Source organism: Hipposideros armiger, unplaced genomic scaffold (genome assembly GCF_001890085.2).
Source record: "Hipposideros armiger isolate ML-2016 unplaced genomic scaffold, ASM189008v1 scaffold_0, whole genome shotgun sequence".
Classification (NCBI taxonomy): Eukaryota; Metazoa; Chordata; class Mammalia; order Chiroptera; family Hipposideridae; genus Hipposideros; species Hipposideros armiger.
The window spans coordinates 1,335,040-1,358,577 of NW_017731350.1; the positions used below are offsets into that span (position 1 = coordinate 1,335,040).

The 23,538-nt window shown below is 42.3% G+C and overlaps 1 protein-coding gene across 3 annotated transcripts in view; it reads right to left on the reverse strand.

Annotated features, from left to right (window-relative positions):
• The window catches only part of BABAM2 (BRISC and BRCA1 A complex member 2), a 374,448-nt gene that overhangs the window by 23,549 nt on the left and 327,361 nt on the right, over positions 1-23,538 (reverse strand). For all 3 annotated transcript variants that reach the window (XR_002125902.1, XR_002125953.1, XM_019658721.1), the window contains exon 11: positions 6,189-6,342. Coding sequence is in view for 1 of the 3 variants with exons in the window: in XM_019658721.1 (XP_019514266.1) it covers positions 6,189-6,342 (154 nt within the window). In the remaining 2 variants the exon portion in view is untranslated. The remainder of the gene's footprint in view (positions 1-6,188; positions 6,343-23,538) is intronic.

A 23,538-nucleotide genomic window follows, 5' to 3' on the forward strand; every position in this document is an offset into this window, starting at 1 on the left:
ACTCAAGGCAAAACAAAAGAAAAAAGAAAACCCATGAATCATAGCAGCAGTTGGGCTCACAGGTCCTATCACTAAGGTCTGGCCCCAATGGCCCTGCAGCAGAGCTTCCTGGGAGCCCAACCCTGGGAACTTTGTCTACCTCAGTGTTCGCCCTGTCCCAGTTACTCTTCCCGCTCAGAGTGGCTCAGCCGGGCAGCTGCTCCCCGTGCAGAGGAACTGTGGGATGAACAACCACAGCTGGCCAGTTCTTACCTTCCTAGTCACCCCCTTCCATTGGGTGCCAGACGGGAGTTCCAGAAATAGATATATACAGAGGGGTGGGGTGTGGGGGGCAGCAGTCCAGGGAGAGGGGGTCTGGAATACCCAGGTTCCACAGCTGGTTCAGCTGGGGCTCCCTCCGGCCAGCTTACTGCTTGACCCCGCAGCTAAACCTCAACAGAAACAAAATAATTTGAGCTGCCCGAAGGAGCTACCAACAAAAGGGCGAAGAAGGGCGTGATTAGCTTGTGGAGAAACAAATGCAGAAATAGGGTCACACTATAGCCACTGACACTTCATGAACAGTCTCGCCCCCAGCCCGCCCTTTGACCCCAAAGAATTCTCAGGCCTCAGGGCTCCTGTGACCCTGCTGGGAAGCACCCTCTTAGAGCTGGGAGGGGACCTGGCATCCTAGGGGTCCAGAGGGGCCTCAGAGGTCACAGGGGGTGGGGTGCTAATCAGATGGGGACATCTACCCCTTGTCTTGAATCAGGGAGAGGATATCTATTTCCATCAGTTTTATATAGAGGACTAATGCATAAGGCTGGATTGAAGCATTTGGCAGCGAATAAGTTGGAAGAAAACAGTGTCTTTGGGAGTACTAAGGTATCAACAACGAAAAATAACTGAAATAGTCCGGAATGTACCACTGTAAAAAAATGCTTAAAAGAGAAAGTTATTCTGCAAAGACAGGTGGATGACAAGTAATAAAGGTACTCATGGTGAAGAGCAGCATATGGGAAACGATGGCTGCTCTGGGAACGCTTGGGTAGGTTTCTAAATAAGAAAATAACATCTTCTTCTGACCTTGAGGCAAGAAGGGAAACAACAGATGATTTTAGTGCGTTTATGATTAATTACTCCCATGTGCTGACTGAGAAGATATTTTTTGAAATATTCTTTAGTAACTCCATTTATATAATGGATTTAATATGTGACAAGCTATTGCAGTAGGTGATTTGGGAGTTCAATTCTATTCTAAGAACCTACTTAGGCCTCTAGGATCAACCTGATGATGCTTTATACGACGAAATTCATAGAAAACTCACTCCACGTATTCACAGATTTATCAGACTAGAAAGGATTACAAAAAAATCATTTGATGCCTTCTTCTAGATATGTAGAAGCTATGATACAAGATACCAAGTAGGTAACTACGAGATTCAGTTTTTTTTTTAAGTGACAGTTGGGTTTATGTAGATTAAACAACCAAAGGGTGGATTTTTCTACTTTCAAACAGGTTGTGCTGGCGCCAGGTAGGCGCAACCACAGGGGCTAGCAGCCATGGACGGGGCGGCCTACAACTATTAATCTCTGGCCAAGTCACTGAGGTTGGGGGACTGTTTACTGGGGTGCATGTGAAGACAGAAATGCTGACTCTTATCTTTTAAAAACCTTTCTTACCCCCAGGGGTAAAAAAAAAAAATGCTACTAGAACTCAGTAGTAATAGTGAATTTAGCAATGTCATAGGACACCAGGTTAATACAGAAAAATCATTTATATTGCTATCTACTAGCGACAACTGGTAAATAAAATCTAATAAAATCATCCCAATCAAAATCACAGCAGGCTTTTTTTTTTTTTGAGGCGTAGTAAGGGTTGAAATTGGCAAACTGATTCTAAAATTAACATGGAAATGCAAAGGACCTAGACTAGCCAAAACAATCTTTCAAAAGAACAAAGTTAGAGAATTTACATTTCCTGATTTTAAGAAATATTGGTAAAGAAATAGAAAAATACATTGATGGAATAGAATAGAGTGTCCTGAAATGGACCCACTCATGTGTGGTCAATTTATTTTGACAAAGGCATGAAGGTAATTTGATGTGGAAAGAATAGTTTTTTTTTCAACAATGTTGCTGGGATACCTGGATATATATAAACCAAACACTAACTTCAGCCTCAATCTCATGTCATACACAAAAATTAATTTGAGATGGATCACAGACATAAATGTCAAACCAAAGCTTTTAGAAAAAATAGAAGAATCTCTTTGTGACCTTCTGGTAGGCAAAATAATTATGAGGATATAAAATGCATGAACATAAAAAGAAAACATTGATGAAACATATTTCATTAAAAATAAAAATTATCTGCTCATCAAAAGACACTATTAATAAAATGAAAAAGCAAGCCACAAACTGGGAAAAATATTTGTAATACATATACCTGACAATATATAAATCACTCTTAAAACTTAATAATCAAGAAACCAACAACCCAATTAAAAATAGGCAAAATTTGAACAGATACTTCACAAATGAAAATATATCAAAAACACATGAAAAGATGCTCAATATCATTAATCATTAGGAAATCAAACTTAAAAACACAATAAGACATCATTTTGTCTCCTCTACAATAGCTAAAATTCAAAAGACTGACAATAGCAAGTGTTGGAGAAGATATGAAACAGCTGGAACCCTGTATATTGCCAGTGGGGCTGTAAAACAGTATGATGACTTTGGAAAAAGCTTGTCAGTTTCTTATTATCATACATATACTCTTACTCCCAAGTATTTGTTTACCCACAGAATTGAAAACATAAGTCTACAAAATGGCTTAGGTAAGAATGTTCATAGCAGCTCTATTCATAAAATCCTCCAAACTGGAAACAACCCAAATATGCATATGCAGACGAATGGATTAATAAAATTATGGTATATGCGTAGAATACTAGTCAGCAATAAAAAGGGAATGGCATAACAGATAAATCTGAGATAATTATGTAAACACTAAAAACAGAGAAGAGTACAATCTGTATTACTGAATTTATGAGAAGTGTCTAGAAGGGGAGAAACTAAGACAAGGTGATAGAAATCAAACTGTGGTTGTCTTGGGAGTGAGGTGACTAATTGGAAAGAGGTAGAAGGTAACTGTCAAAACCCCATCAAAAGATCTACTTAAATCTGTCTACTTCATTGTATGTAAATTACATTGTAATAAATACCTTAAGGGAAAATATATATATTTTCAAAGCCCTTGCCTTCCGAGAATTCATAATAAGGAAATGAGAGATATACAAAGATGTGAAAAATCGAAGTATAATATAAAAGAAGTTTCAAAGCAGTATGACTGATAGTCAGCCAAGACTAGGAAGAGGGCAAAGAGCTTCCTGCAAGTTGCGTGGATGGGGAAGGCCATAAGGAAGAACGCTGCAGGGCGAGCGGGTTTGAAGGGGCAGAAAACGGGAGGAAAGGGGTGAGCAAAGGCACCGTGGGACAAAGCAGAAGCTAAACCCAGGGGTCCCTCCTAGGTCCCCTCAATGACCCTTCATATCAAGCCCATCCAATAGGGAGGAGTAGAGACCTGTTTTACAGGATGAAGTTCAGAGAGGTTAAGAGCCCTGCCCAAGGCCACAGAGCTTAAAGGATTAGACCTCATGATAGGAACTGGGACATGCATGACCCCAAAGCCTGCAGAGGGTATTTCACTTGTGAGGGCGGAATTTTCCGGACAGCCATGAGCCAGAAGCACCCGTGGTAGGAACAGCCCTGGTCAGTGCCAGCAAGTGTCCTTTCTGAGTTCACATGTTTAGAATTTTGCTCTATAGGAGAGAATAAACAGCTGACTCCACTCAAAGGGCTCCACTGCTGTTCATAAGCCATGAGTGTTTATGTCATGGGCAGAGCTCTCAAAGTGAATTATAGCCTTTTACGCACTGTGTACATACAGTATCTTCACAGGACAAAGAAACAGGGAGTGTAAGGAATGCTGCAGTTGACCTTTCTCTCTTTCTGTCCTTTCTCTCCAACCTGCTCCGTGAGCCCCGGGTCTGTCCTGTAGGATGGTGAGTGCCCTGGTTGTGTTGATCTATTTTGACCCAGCACTCTGACAGAGCCCAGGGAAATTCCTCAGCTCAATTTACGAAGGGAGCTTTGAAACGGTTTCTTCTTCCTAGCATGAGCTGCTGGCTTTCTCTTTTATTACATTTAAAATGGATCCATCTTACCACAGTAGAAAGCAGATTTTTTCAACATTACTTCAGATGTTTTCTTTAGACTGGTGTTAACATAAAGCAAATGTCTCTTGCAACTCTGAACCGATCTGCTAAGATAAACAGGCTACACTTATGATATATATTCCTATACTGAAATCATAGGCTTGTGGTCTGCAACTCCTTAAAGACTCAATTCATACATGCTAAAATGTCTGCACAGACACACAGACACACACACACACACACACACACACGATAGCTTTACCATGGAAACCACAAAGACACTGGTTCAGACTCCATAGCGCACACCACAAATAACAGCCCATCTTCTAGGGCAGATCCTATGTAGACACAGGGAAAGCCCAGAAAGTTAAACAGTTGCAATACCTCAAAAAAACCCTTACTTTATAATTCCTTTTTTCAAGTCTAGTTCAAGATATGTAAGTCTTAGTCATTGTTATCAGTTACATTTGCATATGCTTGTTTTTTATTCTTTAAATAGAACTTAGGCATCCTGGATACAAAGGACAAATACAGGGAGAAAGGGCACGCTGATGGTTCAGATACCAACAGCTCTGGATTCCACAGGCGGGTCTGGGGAGGCCTGGGTTTCTAGAGGAAGCCACTCTGCCATTATATAAGAGTCGTACTCTAAGTGAAGGTCTTGTGCTACAGAAAGTAAAGGAGATGCCAGCAGGGCGGGAAAGAGGTCTCAGGCAGGGGAGGCATGGGCAAGGTGTCCTACTAAACAGGAGCATTCTAGGTCTGGAAGGCCAGGCTTTGTTAGTAGGTACTTTAAAACTGTTGGGAGTTTGGTATGATAGAGGCTTTGCTCTCTCCTGCTGGGCTCTAGATTCCACAAAGACATGGACAATTTCTAATTTGCTTGTCATTGTATCCCCAGCATGAAGCACCCTGCCTGGAACATGGCAGATGCTCAATAAATCCTGGATGAGTGAATGAAGAGGGTGTTTAACAGACAGTCTTCATCTGTGTGATTCTTTGAATCTGGTCATCCTTCAGCTGGGATCACAGGTGTGAGCACATGGCTGTTCAGAGTAATAAAGTCATAACCACCTGCCACACTAATGACGATTTATTTTTGGAAACTATGATTTTGATCCACCGTGGTTTCCATTTAGGAGGCCATGGTTCATGAAGACTGGTGTTCCGTATACTAAAGTCTTACCTAGAAAAAACACTCAGTGTATTTCTACATTTACCTATTCCATATGACTGAAAGCTTTCCACAGAGAGGCTTGTGTAACTCTAAACTTCAAACTCTAGCTAACTTCAACCTCTATCAAATTCCCAACTGACTTCCGTAGGGACTTTAAGAGTTCTAAGCTATTTGTGTAGCTGTTCATTTAATTAATCAAGGACAACGTGGGCCCTACTTTAGGCAATGACTGCAGAGATGCAATGAGATACAGAATTCATCTGCTCCTTCAGAGACATTACAGCTCCATATGAAAAACCAGGTACTGGATCCATGTATTGACTACTAAGCAAAAAATCAAATTGTTTACTGCCAGCTGAAATGTTCAATTTTTAAAAAAATATGAAAGTAGCTGTCAACATTTTCCTCATCAACACCATTTATCCAGAACTCTAATTGCTATATAATACTTCTTCTCTAATCTAAATAGAGGTAGATTTCTGATAAGTCCTGTGATTCATTTAAAAAACCAAATAATGCAGTCTACCTGACAAGGCTAGATAAGGGGTTGGCAAGATTTTTCTGTAAAGGGCCAAACAGCAAATCTTTCTGGGCTTATAGGCCATCTGCTGTCTGTTGCAATGATTCTGCCACTGGAGCATGAAAACCGCCATAGAAAATACGAAATGGGCGTGGCTGTGTTTCAGTAAATATTTATTTACAAAAACAGGCACAGGGCAGGATTTAGCCTGTGGGCAATAGCTTGCCAACCCCTGAACTGGATCAACAAAATGTTCTTACCTGTAGAAAATAACAACGGATTCACTTACTTTGCTCTTTTGGCCATTTCATTTCCATCCCATCTGGGGCTGTAGGGATAATTTTTTTGGGCCTGGGAATAAAGCTGTCCACTGTTGGTGAAGTGATAGACAGACTGAAATGTGAGCGTCGGCTGGTCTCGAGGAAAAAACAGGGGCAGGTCAACTGCAAACACAGAAGAAAGGAAAAGCAAGTTAGGGTTTAAATGCATTGTAATACAGCATTTTGGGTGCTACATCTGAATATTGGGTACACGACTCTATTTAAACCACAAATACTGGTTGAGACTTAGGTCAAAGGTGTGGAGAGAGGGACCAAGAAATACAAAGTGCCTTGTCTGCCTTCACGGAGCTACAATAGAGATGGAGGCAAATCACACACAAACGAAGATGTAACCAATATGAGGCATGATGTGTCGGTGCTGAAGGAACGCTATGCAACGGTTACAGAGCTAGGCACCCTCAGCCATCTGAGCTTCTCCTGTGGCGCTTACCTTGTCCAGGATTCCACAGCAGGGTTAGGTGTATCCCCGTTTTAAGTCTCTAAATAGTATGAACTCTTCAAAGGTTGGATAGTCTCCCTCACCTATAATTTGATGCAGGAAGTGGGATAAAGGCTATCCTTCGAGAACGGATTCGGAAAGGGGAATCATCAAGAGGGCAGGTGATTATCTGTTTTATAGGACATGACAACTGAACCACCAGAAAAAAAATCAAGTTGTCACTTTACTCCCAATCGAGCAGTGAATTTTGGTACTGCGCAGCTGCAGGTTTTCCCGTAGTTCCCCATATACCTCCTAAGCCACTGGGAGCTCTGTAACAGAAAGCAGCAGGGACGGGTCTGGGCCCCTCACGTCTACTGTTACAGGACAGACTGATTGGAATCTTTGCTGTTAGCCAGTCTTACGTGCTTTATCTGTTCATCTGGGGTTCTTTAACTCCATTTTTAAAAAGAAAATAACACTTATTTTAGCCAAGGCAAACCATCATTAAAAACGCAGATTGTTTTAGTAGCACATTCCTCAAGGTAGATAACGTATATTTGTGTGAATGTTATCCACTTATAGGACAAAGAACAGGCACACTCATTTACCAAAAATAACAAGAAAAACGTGGCTAGAGTCTTATAGCTTTACAGAGTAATTCTACACACTTGAAGTTGATACTTGTAATTCCCTGAAGCAGGCCTTATTTTTACCACCTGCATTTAACAGATGAACAAACTTGAGACTCCAAGAGGTTTATTAACTTGCTCACGCCATAGCGAGGCAGGGGCAGGACTCAAATGTAGCCCCGTGATTTAAACCCTAAGCTCCTCTACTGGGCCGTGCTGCCTTCTGCTCTGAAGAATACTGGTCTAACCTGCTCGCCACACTCACTCACGATGTCATGATTTTAGTTCAGCAAGTTCAAGTGTCTACTGCGTAGGATAGACAAGGTTCAACTTTTTGGCGACATGAGGCAAATACACGAAAGAAAAACCAAAACGTGTACTAGATAGTGACACAGCCATCCATCACCACGGCAGTTTAGGGTAACATTTGACTTCGGCTAGGCCCTCTTAGCACCCAACATTGATTTCTTGAAGGAAGAGTAGGTTTGAAGTAAACTAAAAAAACAAATAATAATAATAAATAAAAAAATAAAGAAGAACAAACTGTCCAGTTGGTAGGGCCTTTTAGTCCTCTGAGTGAGCGTATCTGACTCAGTGCTACAGGGGGTTTCTATGTATGAATCACACCACAGCCAAAGAAAAGGGGCAAGATTTTGAATGTCCACTCTTTAGTCACACTTGCCACCGCAGTGCAGTCTCAATGTCTATTTGTATCAAAGCAGAGATTTAGTAACATACAGGAACAATACAAAATATAAAAAACAGACATTCAAATTATAAATAATTTGATTCAGAAGGCTCTTTTGAATCCCTCTATATTACAAAGCATGACTGGTAACATTTTCAATCATTTGGAATGAATGCTGCTTTCTAAAATAAATGTATATCTTTTCTGATTACTAATTTTATTTCTTCTGACCAATTTGAAAAAAGAATGCCTATTTACATGTACTTAAATTATGTTTACATTATGTATAAATTTCCAAATATAAAACAAGATTCAGATTAACCCTGAAAATAATCACCAACAGCACTGGTGAAAAGTATGTAACATGAAAGCTTCCCTTCAAAAAAGCAACATTTTAAAATAATATAATTCAATGGCAATAATTTATAAATCTAATGCAAACACAATCACCTATTAGTATCAAAGTAACACAGACGTTACCACCGACTTCATGATTCTCATGCTACCAGTTTTTTTGGGCTTTGGAATGTATTATATTTTTTGTTCCTGTTATTCTGTTTTGTTGAAAATGAGTTGCTGGTATTTTGGTCTGCTGAAAAATGATTTTCCCACCTAGTTCTGAATCATCCACTCTGTCCCCACTAAATGCCCAAACATTGTTCAATGCCCAAGTGCACTGCTTTGGTTAAAAAAAAAAAGTCAGCCAGCTATACACTAATATGTACCATGATCTCACAAAAGTACTGATTACAGGATTATTTCTCCATGGAGATCTTTCTAACAAAGATGTAGTTGAAGCCAATATTAAAATATGAACACAGTGGCTGATTAGGGGAGTAGGGATGGTCAGAGTACTTCAGAGATTTTTAAAATCAGTAATCCACATATGAGAAAAAAATTAGAAAAATATAAATATATGGCTCAATTTAACTAAGTTGTATCCTGTATCAGTCAACAGTCAATAAAAGAATGGCTTCTTTAAAAATGCTCTGTGCATAAGGAGTTAATAATGAAAATATTTATGACAAATACTTTGCATTCTTCTTGTATGATGATTTAAATGGTCAGAACTAAAGAAAAACAAAACCTGTTTTCCTTATCCCCAATGTTTCTGTCACTTACCCTTTGCCTATACAGGCTCACAGTTTTCTGATGCATGCTAAAATAACGACATTAGACGACTCTAGCCCTTCAAAGGACTAACTTGTTCTGAAGGCACTTCCTGGTCCTAAGCAGCTTGAGCTCAGTTTCAGCTTCATCAAAATGAAACATTTTAACCATTTGCTTCCTTAGAACCCAACCCACCCACTGGCTCAGGTTTGAATCTCGGAGTAGAATCATTCCATTTGGTCCAGTTACTCACTGTCAGTATTATTTTGACAACTGCTTTCTATTTCCTTCTTCCTGTATACAAAGACTGAATTTTGGTCAGCTCTCTATCCACAGAAGGGATGGTCCTTGCTTGTGCAGTATAATCTCAATAACCATTTTTGAAGCATTACTTTGTTCCAGAACTTGAGACAAGTCACACCCAAGCACTTCTGATTCTGCACAACCAGGGCAGCTCCCAGGACTCAATTCACAGGGCTCTGATGCCCTGGCAGAGGGCAGGCAGAATTAAATTCTGCACCACCTTGCCTCGTGCTGACTGTGGCTGCAGTGACAGTCCCACTAGTCATGGTCCCTGAGCTAGTGATGCTCTCCAGGCAACCACCTGCCATGTAGCTTTGCAAGGGAGCTGAATGCTGCCTCTCTCTAAACCATGCTGGGGCCCGTTCAGATGAACAAATGCAATCTTCCCTTCTCCAGCAAACAAGTTTAACTGCCCCCAAATGCTCCTCCTTTCACCATGGGAAGACTTCACTAAAGTCATACTGAAGTTCACAAGACCCTAGAAACTCCTCACTTCTCCAAAATCTCAACGATGGAAAAATGGCCCTGACAGCCCAAAGAAATGCGACACTGGGTACCTGATCCACAGGACAGCTGTCAGATACTCGGACATTTCAGACATGGTTCTAACAAGTTTGACTCTACGATTTTTTCAGAAATCTAATTCCAGCAAGATGAGGACAAGGTACATTAATAGCAAGTAGTGATAACTAGCACTCTGACACAAAGAAGGGAGAGAGAATAAAAACTAAAAGCAGACTTAGGAAATCAAAAAGAGCACCACTCTGGGGCCATTCAGCATACGAACAAAAAGCTCAATCAACCGTAATGTTATGGCCAATAGTAAGTGATGTTCATCCCCAATCCTGGTAACAATGGCAGACACTCGTGGTTGCCCACCCAACAGCCATTCTCCATCCTTTTTTATGGGCAGAGCCCCGCTCCCACTCCAGAGGCCGCAAGTGCTGGCTATCCACTCTCTGAGCCTCCCGCGGAACCAAAGAAGGGAGATGTGATTCAGTCCTGCCAGCGGGACCCAAGGGGAAGTCAGCTAGGGGTCTTCTGAGAAACATTTTCCTCTCTGATTAAAGACACATGTACGAGGGAGCCCCCATTCCACTCTTGCCTGAGATCTTATCATGTGAGATCCTGAGGCTTGGAGCTGTGCACCCATCTTGTGACCATGAGGGGAAAGTCAGCCAGACAGCACTGAGCTGCCGAATTCATCATCCCGGGAACTGCCAAGCTCTGGGGTTCTTGTTACGTGAGCCGATTACAAGTCCTAACTATTTAAACCTCTTCAAATCAGGTCTTCTCAGACTTGCAATCAAAGGCAACTAAGAAAATGTTATTTCTTGCAGCTTCTGTTCAAGAAGGCAGGATAATTGTATAATCTATTTCAGAAATATTTCCACCAAGCATGGTTCAAAAACATTCAAGGCACATAAATAGGAAAGTTTTAGTTGTCTGGAAAATTCAGTTATGTGGGACAGTTCAATCTTTGAAAATGCCAAACAAATGAGGGGTTAACCATAATTGCTTCCCTGGGAGTCACATCATCAAATATTTTCATCATTATTCACAAGTCAGCCATTATTTCATTTCTCCAGTCCTTTAAACTATATACTCCTGTGCTTTTCCCCCTGCGCTCTTGGGTTAGCAGAGAAGATACTCATGGTTTCACTCTGTAGTGGTTATGGTTACCCTCCCGTTTCCAGGCCTCTCCAGTTCCTCGAAGCCTCATTTAGGAGACAGCTTTAACCCCATGCTGACTTGCTGTGAACTCCCCTCCAACAGGGATTCCATCTAGTGGAGTCTTCCCTGAGGGCAGCCTGTCCACAGTTCATTCCCAGGCCACCCCCATAGTGGACGCACACCAGTCAGGGAAGCCTGTCATCCATTTATAATACTAACCACCCACCTAACTACACACTAAACCGTTGAGACACATGGGCTCTGACCACTACAAAGAGAAGCACCACATGTCCAGAGTACTTGCCTACAAGAAATATAAAAGTAAAGTTTTCCAGTTCAGAAGAATCCCTATTCAAGGTACTAAAAGTCTTTTACCATCATTGCCTTTCATTTACGTGACGGGGAAACTAGCTATTAACCAGATCTTCTTAAACTGGTTTCAAAGTTTCACTCTCTTTTGTGTGATTTGATCAGGTAAACAGGTTACCTTTGGGGTTTTAATAATACCAAACCGAAGCCTGAAGTTTCTTGAATTGTGCTGTAAATTCTAAACATCCCAACATGGGAGGAGACAGCATGGATGGTGGAAAAGGCACAGCCTTCGGAGTCAGATGAAAATGGGTTCACATCCTAGCCTCACCATCTATTGGTGGTGAGACCATAGGCAATATACTTCATCTCTTTCAATCTTGATTTTCTCACCTGAAAAATGAGGATAAGAATCCTTATCTTGTAGCGTTGTTCAAAGGACCGAACAAAAACTGAGCAGGTACTAAATAAATACGCATTCCCTTCCCCTACACCCCTTCTCCTTAGTTTTTATTTTTTAAAAATGGCTTTATACACTGTTCCATATATGTGAAATTTCTAAAAACTAGACATAAGCCTTTATGGTGCTTAAATTTTAACTATATTGATGGAAACCTTTCTAAACTTTGTATACTTGTATACCTTCACATTCCAGTAAATATGCTGAAAATACTTTAGCCTTTACTTGATGATGGAGAATACGTGAAAAAAAAAACATTATAAGTGACAGCCTCAAGTGTTAAGAAAGACTTAGCTTGTTCCGCTATAAATGTCTCCTAAGAGCCATGCTCCCAAACGGTCCGCTGTTAAAGCTGATGTACCTTTGGGGTGTACACTGAGGTCCCCAGGGCTGTTGGGGTGTGACATGTGCTGGCCCCTGCCCACATTCTCTGTTTTATTTCTGGTCCTTTTTGTACCGAGCTCCTTTTTCCTATGCCACTTCTCACCAAAGCCAGCTCTGTCTCTCTTTCTTGCCTCTTTTCTTTTGTCTACTTCACCCCACATATGTCTCAGCTTCTGAAAAGTCAGGTATGGCTGACTACACACCCCTAGGCCAGAACCTGGCATGCAAAATGATGTAGTGTGAGCTCTGGGTTGTTTTCCTCAGGCACCATTCAGTGACCATCTCCTCCTCCTCCTTTTGTTGCTATTTCCTTCCAGATTTATGAGGTTTGATAAAAACGACAGTGAATATTTAAATAAAAAAATGTATTACAGTATAAGACATATTGCCATTAATCCCCCTCAAAATACTCCCCCTTGCTTCAAACATACTTATCCCAACGTTCTTGACACTTTCTGAAGCAGTTCTGGAAGTCCTCTTTTGTGAGTGTCTTTAGTTGTGCTGTCATGGCTGCCTTGATGTCCTGACTTGATTAAAAACGTTTACCGTTCATGGTCACTTTGACTTTGGGGAAGAGCTGGAAGTTGCACGGTGCCAGATCTGGTGAATAAGGTGGATAAGGACACACTGTGATGTTTTTGATAGAAATTGCCGTACCAGAAGCAACGTGTGACATGAAGTCTTTCCTTGGTGAGCAAAACATATGGTGAATGCTGCAGCCGAGTGCCATCCAATGGAAATGCAGGGATTTTCAATACGGGAAGTGGTGCAATGAACTTTAGTAACAATGTGTGACAAGTTTCAACTTGTTCAGTGCAGTCGGTGTGAGCTACGGTTGAGGGAAGGTGTGTTTTAAAGTGTGCTGTAAATCATCCTCCATCATGACAATGCTCCATGTCACATATCGCTTCTGTCACAGCAGCAGCATTTTCTGTCAAGTAAAAACATTACGGTGTGTCCTCATCCACCTTATTACCTGGATCTGGCACCGTGCAACTTCTGGCTCTTCCCCAAAGTCAAAATGATTCAGGACATCGAGGCAGCCATGACAGTGCAACTAGACACTCACAAAAGAGGACTTCTAGAACTGCTTCAGAAAGTGGCAAGAAAGATGGGATAAGTGTGTTCAAAGTGAGGGGGAGTATTTTGAGGGGGATTAATGGCAATGTGTTTTTTATTATAATAATGTTTTTTTAATTTAAATATTCACTGTATTGTTTGGTCACACTTTGTACAGCTGTCCCATTATAGGAAGTTATAGGAAATTGGGCCTCTGCTTATATGTTGTTTAGCAATTGCTCTTGAGGTACTTTATAGATACAAATTAATCATTCTAACACCCAGTGAGCCATTCACGTAAAATTGCAAGAAGACCCTCAAAATGAAAGGGGTGCCATCGGGTTGGCCAGTGAAGAGCCAGGTTCTCTCATCCTACCCACATAAACGAGCCCAGACTGAATCAGCAAGGCTTCCCCTCCCAGGAGATCAGAGGTTCTCACCTGAAAATGAACGTCAGCATCATCACAGAATGAACATTACAGGTGCTGGGACCCTGCCTCTGAACTCTGCTTTCTGACAAGTACCTTAGGTGATTTCTGATATGGCTGTCCAGGGAGGAATCATGCAAAGACTGTAAGTGCCTAAGGCTAGGGGCCATGCATTAGTTATCTTAGTATGTCTAGTCCTCAGCACAGTACATGACACAGGAGAGACATTCAATAAATGCTTGCTGAACTAAAGAAAAGGAACATTTAAGGGAAATGCATACTAAAACCTCAGCGAGATTCCATGTCATACCCATTAGACTGACAAAAAGTTTAAAATCCAATAATACTCAAGTGTTGTCAAAGGTGCCGAACAGGGAATTCACATTCACTGGTGGTTACTTCTGGGAGGGACACACATAGGACTTCTAAGATACTGGCACTATGCCCTATTAAGAAGTCAGGTGGTGTTTTATTAGTCTTTAAAGTCCATAGGTATGTTTTATATGATCTTTGTGTGCCTATCTATCTATCTATCTATCTATCTATCTATCTTATCTATCTATCCATCCATCCAGATATATGTGTGTGTGTGTATATATATATATATATATTCAAATAACTATTACTTTTAAAAAATGGGAGCATTTATAAAACTAAGAGGATCAAGAAAGATGAATGGTCTTCAGGAAAAAAACCCCACCAAAATTGTAAAGAAAAATGAAAAACAGAAAAGAAAAAGGTACACAGAAAGTGGACTATAGCTTTTAGAGATAGCTAAGAAGAGGTATATTCTCTCATGAGAATACTGTCAGTTTGGCAAAATTGGCTCGGTCAGATGGGTCCCTCCCGTCTGTCCCTCCCCTTCCCCCAGGAAATTTACTAATTAGAAGCAAGAGTGCCGAGAAGAATGAGGGTGTTGATGCCCTTGAGCTCAGGGGCTGGAGAAGGAGACCTGGAAGAGGTAAATGAGCGACTACGGTTCAGCACGTTACGGCGATGGGTGAAGCATGGACATGATGCAGAGGAGGGGGACCCTGCTTGAAGCGAAAGCTCTGCAGAGGCGATGGACTTGGTTCCCGAATGTTAAAAGCTGAAACAGAGCGGGAGTTTATTCAGTAACGAGGAAATCAATAGAGCTTCGATACTGGGTAGACAGAGAAATTTTCCACTTTTTCTTTGGCTCTTCTGGTATCATATAGATTAAATTCAGAAAAACCACAACTCGCCCTATTTTACCAATCTCACTTTCTTTCCCACCGTTCCCCTCACCTTTGCACACGCGGGGAGCAAAGAATGACACAAAGATGAAGGGAGCCGACTGGCCTTGGGAAGCTCATGGCCCCTGCTCGCCCTACCTGGAGGGCCCTCCTTCCTGTTCTGGGTTCTTCTGGGTTTCCTTTCATCAAGACTCAGTTGGTAGGAAATGCCTATGTCCTAGAGCTCTGCATGTCTCCAACCTGTACTCCCCAACAAGGCCCCCTCTGGGCTGGTCCTCAGCAGGATAAACGCAGAATTCTCATGGCTGAGGCTGGGACCACGGGGTCCTCGCTATGGGAACCTTTCCTTGCCCCAGTGCTTCTCTGTCTGCTTCCCGTGGTTCATCTGTTCCCTCATCCACGTTTAGTGAGCATATTCCATTTTCAGGCCCCACGCTAGACCCAAGACCCACACTTTCTGGAAACGGATGGTGCGCTGCACCCTGCACTGCCTTACGATGCCACCTGGTTTCTGTGGCCTCTGGGTATGCTTCCCATTTGGGTCCTGCCATTTCCTCAGTCTCGATCCTTCCTCAGTGCCTTCAACCTGCTCTTGTTTCTGTGACACAGTTCAGGAAGCCTCTCTTGCATGCTCCGTCACCCAGTGACTTCTCCGTCTTCCATGTCCACACAATCCAGTCTCAGCTGGACTGTTAGCAATTAAGGGCATCTGTCGTTATTTTATGTCCTCCACATGTGTGACACTGGATTACATATCTAGCAATTGACTGGCATAGGTCATAAAAGCGAGGAAATGGTGACGGCACTAGACATGCAAAAAAGGAAACATGATTCTGTGAGATGCAGAAAAAAACCTAGCAAGAGAGAACACCACAAATAGCATTTAATATTGTTTTAACTTCTATCTTTAAAACAATTTTGTCACAATAAATAAACTCATGGCCTGGGGGGATTAAAAAAGAAATCTGGCTGAATTAAGGAAGAATTTGATTAAAAGAATCCTTAAATAAATTAAAATATATTCAAATGCAAAATCCTTGGCACTTAAAAACTGGGCAAAGCCTTTAAAGAGTCATAAGCTTTTCATTTAAAAATTCACGGACAACGTACCAAATGCAGATGATTAGAAGAAAAAGACACATTTAAAGTTGTTCAAGTGGAAGGACTGACACTGGTCAGCTTCAATTCCAGCCTTGAAAAATTAGAACATCCTGCCAGCTACAAAGTTGCCAATATTCTGACCTCTCCAAAGTAAAGGATGACTAATGTAGCTTTATGAAGAAAAAAAGAATTCTGTAACTAATCTAGTTTTTGTTGTTGTTGCTGTTTTAAAGGATCTAGTTATGAGCTTTCTCTTCTAGAGAAAACAGCAACAAACATCCAATATGACAAGCATTCATGGAGCATTGCTTGAGCCGGCTCTAGGGAGGCCAGCCTGACCAAAGCCGGGTCCACCTCCTGACAGTGCCAGCATGCACTTGGCCTTCAGTGTTCTCCGGAAGCTAGATGACAGTGAGGGTTGTCACAAAGTTAGTAACCACCACGGGGATGGGATGGAAAGAATCTAGCTCAGGGCTTCTAGAAGGCTTATTCGGTGAGTAGGGATTTAAAAGACAACAGGATTTTGACAGGCAGTTGCATCAGGATGATTATGGCTGGGAAGGGAGGGAGAAAGGTGAGTGAATTCCAGACAGAGGGAACAGAGCTGAGCAGTCAGAACAGAGGCGAGTGAGGGGATCAGGGTAGCGGGAATCAGGCCACGAGGACAGAACGCTGGTGCAGAGGGGTTCTGGATAAAGATGCAAACTGTGCAGAGCTGTGAACACCAAGTGAGGAGCATGGACGTTTTTCTATGAGCGGTGGTACCCTGAATATTTCTAGGGGAAATATCCCACACCACCCACTGCAGCGGGTCAGGCATTTTCCTATAATGTAAATACCCCCAGCATAGTACAAGTCTTCCAGAAGGGAGGCTGTTTGGGCAAGTGTGACACACAAACATAAATTATTACTTATTATTAGAGGAGAGCAGTCATTCACTTCTCCGCATGGGGGTTGTTCTTCTTTACAGCATCTCTCTTAAGACTTCCTTGTGCGTCCCTTATAGTCAAGAGAGGCGGCACGGAAAGCCCTCCTGTGGGCTGTCAGCAGTTTACAGGAGCCTCCATTTCCTCTCAACTCTAACTGCCTAGTAGGGTCTGAGATTTGGGGTTGCGCGTAAGTGTGGAAACCATGCCGCCAGGAGTGATTACGTGTTTCCTCTAAGACAGGGTTAGAGGGCCTGCTCACCAATGCCATTCCCCTATGTAGAAACCTTCATCATCTTATTTTTATTTGTGTATCATACTTTGCAAGCATTCTTGATTCTATATTTATACTGTGTTGGGGCATTAAAATGACAGGAAACTGGCCCACTAGATTAAATGGTATGGGATATTTTCCCTATAAATGTTTAAAGAGAAGCCACTCCACTCCTTAGTTGCTTTAGGTTCAATTCTGTCAGGTGAGATGGACAGGATATCGCTAATCCAGGGAAAACTGAACATTTAAGTGAAGAAGGCACGTGCTCCCGAGGTGGGGACCTCGGTTCTACTTGGTAGCTGTAACTTTGGCAGATTAACTGACTTCTCTGAGCTTCTTTTCTTATCCATAAACTAGAAAAACTCTAACCTCCAGGTTGACCATAAAGCATGAGGTACAGTGTCTGGCACATAGACAGCGCTTGATAAATAAAGGAATGCAAGAACAGGATGGTACAGTGGAAAGAATATGACCTTTGGAATTTCGCAGATCTGGGCTTGATTCCTACTCTGACAGTCACTACCTGGGTGACCTCAGGCAATTTACTAAACTCTCTGAGTCTAGGTTTTCTCATCTTTAAAGTGGGATAACATCTACCTTGCAAGGCTGTTGAGTAGTTTTCATGACATAATGAATATACTCGTGTGTAGAATCCTTGGCACTTAGCAGATATCCATAAGGATACCTAGTATTATTCAGTTTTCTCTTAGAAGCAGTTGAACAACAAACAAACAAACCCAAGGATATATCATTTCTTTTTCTAACCCAACTTCCAGCTCAGAAAATACAGCCCATAGGATAAAAGTAGCCATGCTTTTTTCAATTAAGCTTCCAACTTAGTTTTGCCCATCTTTTTATTTGAGGCAAATTCAGGAGTCCTTAGGAACTCTTCACTTTTAATTCTACAACCTTCTTCTTTCAAATTAAAAAAAAACAAAAACAATCACAGCTCTGGAGAATCTAAGGTTTAATGAGACTTTACAGCCAAAGTTGACCACAGACTCGAAAACATTTGAACAGAAACATGATAAAAACTTGGTGAGACAATTTTCCTTTGTGCTTGGATAACATAACATTCTCTGCATTCTCATAGGTGTTTAAGGTGAAGGCCCACTTCCTTCCTTCCTTCCTTCCTTCCTTCCTTCCTTCCTTCCTTCCTTCCTCCTTCCTTCCTTCCTTCCTTCCTTNNNCCTTCCTTCCTTCCTTTTTGTTTATTTGTGAGTGATTTTGTTCTTTGAAAAAAGAAGACCAGAAATGTGATCCATCTTTGTATATTTAAAGGTTACCTATTTGGTCTGTCAATTATGCAGGTTTCTGGTTTTGGCCAGCAAGGAGGTCATTATTTCTTCTACGAGAACTGGTGGGGGATACAGTAGGGGAATGGAAATTAATTCATGTTCTTCTCTGATAACAATTCCCATTAAAAATTTTACTTGAGATGAAGGTCTGATTGCTGTCTAAAGTGATGTTTTTGTAACTGTCATATTCTCATATCTAATTAACTCAAATGAAAGAGAACACACTGTGTAAACATAAGATGATCAGGTTGAGGCAAGCTCCTGACTTAAATGAGTTGCCTGACTGGTACATCTTAAACCAATAGAGTAAGATCATTTTCAAAGATATTGGATCTGTGTTCTCCTAAGAAAAGCACATTCACCCCCAATAACTGAGGATTTATTCTTGGAAACTCCAAAACTTTTTTAAAACTGTTTTTGATAGAAATCTTTCTAAAGTAGACTTTGTATTTACGTCTAAATGACTCAAAGTCAAAATTACGCATATTAACTCTTAGACTGGGCCATGCAGTCCTGACGTCGGCGAGGCACGCCAGCCCCTCACTGGCTCGCTCGTACCTGCGCTCTGCAATCCCTTCACCACCAGCTCCCAGCCCAGGCGATGGGGCGAGTTCACCTGGATTCCACGGGCCTCTCTGGTCAAGTGAGGCTGCTGGGAACTTGGGAACTAGTGTGCTAGGCTTATCAGAAGGTATTAAGAGCCAGGCCGGCAGGCTCCCTGCGAGTAAAACACAGACTCGGTGACCCTTCTTGAATCAACTCCCTTCCTTTTGGCTGTTTTGACAGGTATGCTTACAGGGCAGAGCTGAGCTGCGCATAGGTGAGAGATTTCCTTTAAAATCTCCATGTCTTGTCACACAGAGGTCCCTGAGGAGCCTGTGGCACAGACTGGTGAACTGCTTGGGCAGCTGCACGGAGAGCCCCAGGGTCTGGACCCCATGTCCAGTGAGCTACAGTGTACCAGGCCCCTGTAACCCCGTCAGTCTCCCTGCAGGAGCAAAGTGGCTGCAGCTACCATTGCTGCTTTTACGGTATGACTCAGTTCTTCGCTAACCCAAACCTGAAAAATCTCTTACTACAGACAACAGTGAAGCATGGTGGCTTTTTGTTTTGTTTTTCATTCTAATAAATAATGTTTTTAAATATCAAGGAAAAGGAAGGAAATCAACATTTATCGAATACCTACAATGTGCTGAGTGCTTCCTGCCACATGATTCCGTCTTGTCTCTTTTTATTAGGGAACAAGCCTTCCATGGGGCAAGCCTGAGAACTTACTGCAGCCATGAAAAGAGATGGGGCAGGATTAGCCCGGGCCCACCTGGGGCCAGAGCCTATGTTCTTTCCACCACAAGGGCTACAAATTAGATTTACTGCTTGTTCCTGACATTCTGGAAGGAGTTTCTACCCAGGGGCATTTTGGCTCGTCTGCCATCTCAGCCAGGGGTTGCTACAGGCAAGCGAGTTCTCTGGCCGTTGCTCAAGCAAGTAAGTCTTGAGACTTACATGCACAGTCACCAAACGGGAGGAAGAATATGATGTGTTTGTCTTTCAGACGGTGTGAGTTACACTCAAGGGTACAATGATCCCAGACTTGCATGACTTTTTATTTTTGATGTTTCAATTTCCTTGTTTTCTAGATTTGGAAAGTATTTTATGGTCACATCTATGGGGTCTTAATGGCATGTGACACTGTTGCTTACTTCTGTTGTTCTCCCCTGGTTTCCCTAGCACTGCATCGATCTGCTACTTCCTTTCCTTTTAAAACGTTTCCTGTCTCCTTTTCTCCATCTGCTTCACAGCCCCTCTCCCAAAGCTCAGCTGAGGGATTTACTAACCCTGAAGGCTTGGCCCCCAGCTTTCCTCCTTTAGAAAGTGTATCAATACCCTCTGATGACTTCAAAATCGCCATATTCTTCCCTGACTACTCACCTGGCTTCAGTCTGGCTTCCAGAGGCCTGGTGAATGGCATAAGTTTTATGGCTTAAATATGGTTTCACATATATTGTCTCATCTGTAATTTCAAGGGGGGTATATTACCCCGTTTACAGATAAGAACATAAGAACACTAACTCAGGAACAGAGAGCAGCTTGTTTAGAATTACAGTTAGATATACAACAGAACTGCACCTTGCATTCGGGTCTTCAGATTTTGAACCTAGTGGTTCTGATGCCATGGGATATTCTGCTATGGTCTGGGAACGAATCATATCACATGTCTGAAATAAAAGCCATGGCTTGCTCCCCATTCACCCCCACACAGATTGGGGCTGACGTTCTGCCAAGCTCCAAACCTTTGGTCACCTTAGACTCTTCATTCTGCTCTTTCCAGCTCTGGAAAAGCTCAGTGTTGACAGCATGTCCTGGAGAGGACTGTCCTAGCGGGAGGGGCCCGGGGGAGCTGGGGGCCACACTTACTTCTGCTGTGGATAAACAGGAGTGGGAAGGTGTATTTTTAAAAATAACAACCTACTTTACACAGCTGACTGTTGTTTTGGTTAAACCGAAGAACAACTGTATCATCAGGCCTCCCACTTTAGAACAACTCCAAATACTAATCGATTCACACCTGAAGTAATTCAATAACCTCGCTCTGCCTCTGGGAATTGCTTTTCTGTCCTACACGATGACGCCATCCTAATTACCTTAATTCTACTCCTTGCTCTGGCCCACAGGGAATAACCAAGGGCTCCAGGATAAAAACATAATTCTTAAATGCTGGTGCAGGCAGCTCACAGGAGGCCTACTGAGCTTTTTATTCTTAAGAAGGTGTGGAACAGCCCACCAGCCTCTGGTTAAAAGACTAAGATTTGAATGCAGAGTCGAAGTTCATATACAGGGAGCATTTAAGGACAGATGAAAAGAATCAGATTAGGAATAAAAAAGAAGGAAGTTCCAAAGGGCTTTAAAGTGCCTTCCACCTGGTCACACCTCAGCAGAGCCTGATGTGGACTCAACACTTAACCCCTTCATTCAATCTACTTGCTGCTCTTACAATGCAACAGCTATTCTCGCTGCCCCACCTTATTCATGACCTGCCAATACTCTCTGATGAAAATCTTTGTTTCTATAAGCTAAATAGTTCACTATAGGTATATTATTAATTGGTTCCATGGAAAAACAGGTTTGATTCTTTAAATTTCAACTTGCTAAGTCATCACTCAACTTTAGCTCAAGGGAAAATTAAACTGAAATGTGCAAAGGAGAGTGAGCAGGCACCAATATGGATCTGAAACAGGTATGGGAGCCCCAGGTCTAGAGAAATGCTTTACCAAGCGGTGCCATATTTTACACACACACGCGCGCGCGCACACACACACCCCTCTATCTAAGTACATGTTTATGTGTATATGTATTTGGTGTAAGGAGCAGGGCAGTTTAACACTTGTACAAGAAGAGAAGAGAGAGCTGCTTATTTGAAATTCAAAGAAGGCAACCATGAGCATTCCTGACCATGGGTTGGTCTCTCTCTCTCTCTCTCTCTCAATTTTTACAAGAGTTTATTTGAACCAACGTGACAACATGTCTGGAAGCAAGATCTCAAATGTTCCCGACCATGGGGCTCTTGATCAGTGCGAGTTAGGGCACTTTTTAGCCTAGGATAGGATGTCTTAAGAGGTTTTTACCTATTTCACATTGGCTATGATTTGGCATGCGAGTGGGAACAAATACATTATTATCAGCCAAAGGAGAAAAGAATATGTGAGTTTGTACATTCATCTATCAAGGCTTTGAGCTGCTCTATCTGCACTAACCCCTGTGCTAAGGCGAGGGATTGTGAGATGAAGGAAAAATGAACTCTGCCCTAAAGGGCTCATGATCAGAGAAGGTCAGTAAACAAAGCAATCACAATTTTCACATTTCTTTCCCATCTCATCTCCTATTGCCCCCTTAACTCATGTACTCTAAAAATGCTGTTTAATGAATCATTCCCAATCTTCTGAACGTACTACATCAGCCCATGAGCACACTGTTCTGTCTGGACATCCTTGCCTTGTTATCTACACAGTGAACTCCTATTTGCACTTAAAGACCCAGCCCCAGGACATCTCTGTAAAACCTCACAGAAGGGGCTTAACACACCTGTGTCACAGACCTCTATTACAGCATTTTCCACAGAGTACTCGTATTAATGTATTTGCATATCTGCCTCCCCCACCTGACTGCAAACTCCTTCAAGCACCTACCCATCCGTTTCTGTGGCCACAGGCCCTGACACGGGCTTAGTCCACAGCAAACACTCAAATGCCAGCTGAGCTGATTTGGGTGTATACAGGCTTTCCTCTCTGACCACAGGACTGAGTTTTCAGCCTCTGCATGCCCTGACCTTCTTAGTAGCAGTGCTACAGGCACAGCAGGTGAGGAATGAAACACTGGAGGAGGTAAATGCCAGTGAGCAGAAGTGGTTAAAGTGACTGTCAGTGAGCGGGCGTGGGGCAGAGTACTTTCGCTTTCCGTATTTCTTTCTAGAATATTTGTTGTTGTGCCCATGTTCATGTTTCTTTGATAAAAATGGTAACTACAAAATTCCTTGTTAGTTATAAATAATCTGTTGATATGTCTACAAACGGCAAAGGGCCATTTTCTGTATAAAGGGCAGGCCATGTTCTGAGGGCTTAACTCTGACCAGGCTGCGTAATCGGCGTGGTCATGACGAGGGGCGATCCTAGCGTGTGGCTGCACCCCGAGGGTCACTGGACCCCTCAAAGCCGTGTACCCGAGGACAAGGCAGCAGCCCACAGAGACAAAACGCCTGCCCGACAAGTCTGCTTATGTCTAGACACTGTTTTTACCAATGTGCGTAGGTTACAAACATTTTTTAAACATAAAATATCTTATAAACATATTTTGTTTCTTCTAATCCCTGACAAGGGCAGAGTGTGGAGGGGAGTAGCCTTTGAAAGCTCTTTCTGCCAGCTTAGGAAAACTAGAATTTTAATATGTTAGGCAGAAGGCTGAAGGCTGGAGTGTCTGTCTGTCTGTCTGTCTGTCTGTCTCTCTCTCTCTCTCTCTCTCTCTC